This window comes from Astyanax mexicanus, chromosome 5 (genome assembly GCF_023375975.1).
Source record: "Astyanax mexicanus isolate ESR-SI-001 chromosome 5, AstMex3_surface, whole genome shotgun sequence".
Taxonomy (NCBI): Eukaryota; Metazoa; Chordata; class Actinopteri; order Characiformes; family Acestrorhamphidae; genus Astyanax; species Astyanax mexicanus.
Genome location: NC_064412.1, coordinates 14,412,797 through 14,418,120, shown reverse-complemented (window position 1 = coordinate 14,418,120; position 5,324 = coordinate 14,412,797). Strand labels below are relative to the sequence as shown.

The 5,324-nt window shown below is 36.4% G+C and overlaps 1 protein-coding gene across 1 annotated transcript; it reads right to left on the bottom strand.

Moving 5' to 3' along the window:
• Positions 1-1,882: 1,882 nt before the first annotated feature.
• LOC125802223 (radial spoke head protein 3 homolog B-like) lies at positions 1,883-5,087 on the bottom strand. The gene is made up of 9 exons (XM_049479557.1): positions 4,889-5,087; positions 4,379-4,466; positions 4,145-4,286; positions 3,691-3,836; positions 3,267-3,470; positions 2,824-2,986; positions 2,623-2,709; positions 2,267-2,346; positions 1,883-1,950 (listed from the first exon to the last, which is right to left on the bottom strand). Exons 1-8 carry the CDS (start codon positions 4,993-4,995, stop codon positions 2,297-2,299), a joined length of 987 nt encoding a protein of 328 aa, XP_049335514.1. The 5' UTR covers positions 4,996-5,087; the 3' UTR covers positions 1,883-1,950; positions 2,267-2,296.
• Between the last annotated feature and the right edge of the window lie 237 nt (positions 5,088-5,324).

The window sequence follows — 5,324 nt, the reverse complement described above, 5'->3', positions numbered from 1 at the left end:
TATTCTTTAAAATTATATTCTGGATTTTTGTCTTGATATTCTGTCTCTCCATGTTAGAATATATCTACCATTAAAAGTGCAGAAGGATAGTGTCTTTATTAGTGGGCAAACAAAGAAAATCAGCAAGGGATCAAATACTTCTTGGACTCACTGTAAATACAGGTGGAGACTTTTTTTGACCAGGCATTTTATAATAATTATATAAAATTATTATGATTATGTAATAAAATATTTATATTTCTCACACATAATGCTGCTGTGTTAATTAAAAGTGTGTTTGTAATTTTGGAGTTTTTTGAGCCGAAAAAGGTCTATGAATATGCGTATTTTGGTGAGAACAAATGGGTAAAACTTTTTATGTGAATACACCCTGACTAAATATTTAAACTTTTTTTATTTATTTATTGGAAAGTTTTATTTTTAACACAAGAGAATGTAGCTGTTCGAAGATGAAAGCAGAGTAATAAGATGTTTTATAGCAATGCCACAACAGCAGCACTACAGCCTCATAAATGACCTTTGCACTCCACTTAAAAAACCCACGTAAAGGCCAGCAGATGCTTTTGCTCTTTCTGTGAATGCAATGTAACAATGTGAATGTGTTGTTTACATTAATTTGGTTGTCATCTAGTACAGCAGGACCAATCGCTTTTGTTCAGGATCGGTGTTTGAACACTGCCTGTCTCTTCTGAACTGTGTTAACCTTCAGAAGCAGCAGCCAAGATTCCATGTAGCTTGTTGACTGTAGTTTAAAGGCATATCCCACCATTGTCCTTTAAAGGTTCATATTTCATCTGCAGCTCTGTCTCAAGGGAACTCTGACACAAAGGTTAAAACCCAGTGAAGTGGAAATAATGAAGACTTGATGAGACATGTACGATCGGTTGTGTACGCCTGGACAGTGACAGAGCCGAACTGAGGAAAGTTTATCAGAAGTTTGACCTCATTAAAAGGTCTTTGTTAGATTGTACCTTGCAGCAGGATGTGTTCCTATATAGCAGGGGAAGTCAAACACCCACAAGTGACAAATGACAGGTTTCGCCTTTTACCCAGGAGGCACAAAAAGCTACAGTGGAGTGTATTTGTTATTCTCTTACCTAAATGGCATGAACACATGAATAGACGTGTCTCACACTGCTGTCCATTATGTTGCATAGTGTCAACTGATGAGGCAATCTAGAGTAGTCCAGTGATTCACTGTATATACAAGGCGTGTCTGTGAGGAAGTGCTGGAAATACAGACCCGCAGGAATGTCTTTTTAATAACGCCCCTGTGTGCACACTTCATCTGTATGATGTATTGTTTCAGTAGATATTCTGTGCCCTTAACATGCCCTCATACACACTGAGAGGAAAAATTGGAGCACTTCATTTGGATGTAGGAAAATAGCTTCTGTGTTTAGAAAATTATATATATATATATATATATATATATATATATATTTTTTTTTTTTTTTTTTTTTTTTTTTTTTCCCCCTCCTTCTGTGTGCACTTTAAAAATTGCCCTTCTATGGACTCAGGACAGTTGACTTTGTACATAATGTGAACAATTTATGTCTGCTTCCTTTTAGAACAAACATACGATACTTAAAAAAAGCCATAAGATTTTCTAGACCATGCATATACATATGACACAAGGATATTGTGTTAAACAGCATTTTAAAACGAATTAAAAGTTGAATTGACTGATCAACGTAATACTTAAAACTACTGTATACTTAAAAACACATTTTCCATTTTGGAAAAAAAAAAAATAATGAAGATCTCAAAAACATACATAAAACCAGCTTGCCACATGTGGTTTGGTGTAAGAAATTACACCACTTCCTGCTGTTAGATCATTTGTGCACAGCTTTACACTTATGAACACACAAGACACAAATGATATCACACAATGTTTTATTTAAAGCTTTGAGGTGCTGGTTATTTAAATCATATCTCAGACGTGACCTGTAACATGAAAATAAAAAATAAAAAGACAGAAGATTTGGGTAAGTTTACATTCTTGAATATTTATTTTTTTCCATAAATAGAATAACAGATAACAGTTTTAGCAGGCAGGGTTCAAGCTGCAGGTGTGATTAAAATGAAAAACACATTTAATGCTTAAACAAGTTACAACAAATAGAGTGTAAATAAACTAAAATAAACTATAAGATCTGACCTTTAAGGTGCAGTATGTTTTGCTGAAATAGTGTTTTTTTTTTTTATAAACCCTCTAATGGTCAAACTCCTGATGTAAATTTTAAGTAAAGTGTGAATTTACCAACAGTGGAAGAGGGCCTACATTCCAAATCTAATCTTTCGAAGTCTCCTGTCTGCTGTTGGCCACATCATAGGTGAGAGCTGTAATAGAGACGTAAAGATAAGGTTAAGCAGATTCACTTCTCTAAAATATTAAGAGAAGAAACATATAGATTTATTCCAGCATAAGCTGGAGAACTGATTATGTTTTGAATATTGCAACACAGTGTACACAGAGAAGCAAAACAGAACATTGGTAAACAGTGTAAGGTGTGGGGACCCACTTGGAAGCTTAATCTCTATGCTAATTCTTAACTTTTACAGTGTAAAAATACAAATTGTCTATGTTTAAAAGAAAACACAAAATTCTAAACTCACTGTCAAGCACTGTAAGGGCAATCTCTCGTTTCTCCAAAGCATTGTCCACTTCTGCCATCAGCCAGGGGAGGAATCCTGTCTCTATATCTGAGATACAATGGAAAGAATATATACAAAAAATATATAATAAAAAACAGACTGATTTATTAGATGTTTAACTGTGTAACCTCAAATGGCATATTTTAAAAGAATAATAATCACCTCTCTGCACTGGGTCGTAGAAATAGCCCTGTTCTCTCAGAGTGTTGTAGACGGAGGGCAGCAGGTCAGCCAGGTATTGCTGAGCAAATCCTCTAGCTGCTATTTTCTCTGCTATCACTCTCTCATTCTCCAAGACTTCTCTCTGCTGCTTAAGTCTGCGAACCTACATCAGGAAAGCAACAAACAAGTCTAAAGAGCTGAAGGGAGATTATGGCCATATTATGCCAATTTATGTTTTTTAATTGGCTATTTATGACCTCCTGGGGCATCACACAGGCAACAAAATCATGCATGGGAACAGACCTGTAGCACTGGTGAGTATTATGAACACATATAAAACATAATAAAGCAATGAATAAATAAAATTAAATAGCAAAAACTGTAGTTCTTGGCTTACTAGGAAGATACTAAATCATAGAAGCTCATAATTCAGGTGAGGTTACCTTCTCCTCTCTGTGGCGCCTCTCCTGTTCCTCCAGTCGCTGTACCTCCACAAGTTCAGCATTACGCAGCTCCTGGAAAGCGCGCTGTTGAGCCCTAAGAGACGCCAGCTCTTCCTCTTCCAAAACTTCCAGCAGAGCCTGTTCCATGGGCTTTCCTATCAGCACCTCTAACACAGGCTGCACCTCTGTGTCAAAGTCAAACAGCTGTAACAAGAATGGAAAGATTTAGTCTAATGAAGAGTAAACATAAAGCTGTGTAATCCTTTCTAAAAAGGATTGCTGTGGGTAAGCTATGGGTTTAACTTATTGTAGCTGAATGCTTTAACCTGAAGGGGTGTCCACAAACATTTAAACATACAGTGTAAGTAAGGCTCTGGTAATGTTAAATACATTTTAAAAAACAATAAATGTGTTTGGTCTGTACCTCTCCTTCTTCTATTTGTGTGGCTACATCTTTTCCAGACTTGGCAGGGATAAAGAGAGGAGTGGCTGGTTCGTCTAGAAATGCGTCGGTCTGACATCCCATACTGGCATCTTCAGGATGATCACTCAGCTCCTCCAAGTACAGCTCTAAGCCACAAATCAAATATAGATTACAATTATTTATTAAAATACTTTTTGACTCATTAAACTCATTGAAACATGAAGGCTTTGGGTCCATTCCCTTTCATTCTATAACCAGTTTTCCTGGTAAGTACAATGTTTCAACAGTGAAAGTACTGTTATTGTAATTTCTACTGCAGCTCAGCTACTCCATGAGTTGGAAATTAATATACACCGAAAGGGTGTGATGTAGATGACTAACCTCTTCCTGCCAATATTAACAAGAAGCAGCAGCATCACAGTAATTGTCTCTTTCTAAAACACATAAAGCTCACCAGTCTGCACATCCGTGTGTTTCCTCCCTTCAGGTGCTTTTGGGGTTAATAAGCGGAACTGCTCTTTAGCCATCTTTCTTTCCAGGGCTCTCCTTCTGGCCTCTTGCTTTTTTTTAAGCTCAGCAGGGTCAGGCTGTGACCTCTGTTACACAAAGGTTTTTAAATCATAAATTTTAAACAAAGTGACACCTTATATAGCTATATATTGTACAGCGGATAAATAATATCACTTACAAGTGTCAGAGTGTGTTTTGCATAGGTATTTCCTCTGACAACACGCCGATCGTACATAATGTTTCCATATACACGTGATCCTTCATTTCTGCATACAATAAAAAAAACAAAATATATATATATATATATATACAATTAGTTATACAAACTAATGTCACTTATTGATAAATGATGCAAGTCAAAAAGCTATTTTACCATTCAAATCAAACTGAAGGAAACATTAATTTCTAGTACACATTCTTATTTAAAAGATTATCAATTAAATGTTTATTATTATTATTATTATTATTATTATTTGATCCACAACCCACTCTGACTTTACCAAGGTAAATTATCGGATATTATAACTAGTAAAACTGTAGTAGCTGATTCTAATAGTAAAATGGAGTAACAGTTACAGATATTTCAGTCAGATTTTACTTTAGTAAATAAAGTCACAGTTAGCTGGTTTTACTCTGCTCGCTGTAAATAGTTAAACTATGTCAGGTGAATTAATAGTTCCTGTCTTACTGAATCACCGCAGGGTCCTTGTATTTGAGGCGCGTTGAAGCAGGTTGTGGTCGAGTAGAGGACACATACGCTCCGTTTGGAGCCTGGTTGTAGCGTTGTGAAGCCATTCTTGCTCAGTAAAATATCTGTTAAGATATAATATAAATAAAAAGACGCAGCGGAGTAAACAATATAATGAACCTCTGCTGCTGCTGCTGTTAGTGGTGGTTTCTTATATACCTTCAGGTTAGTGACGTATTATTCGCGATAGTGACGTCAAAGCCGGCTCTTTGAAGTGCCGGCTTTGACGTCACCGATTGGAACCGGCTCCCATTATTCGCGATAGTGACGTCAAAGCCGGCTGTTTGAAGTGAACGATTGGAACCGGCTCCACAATGGCCATTTTAGGATTCTATTTGGGAGCCATTTTTTCCTTCAGTATCTCGCTGTCTCTCCG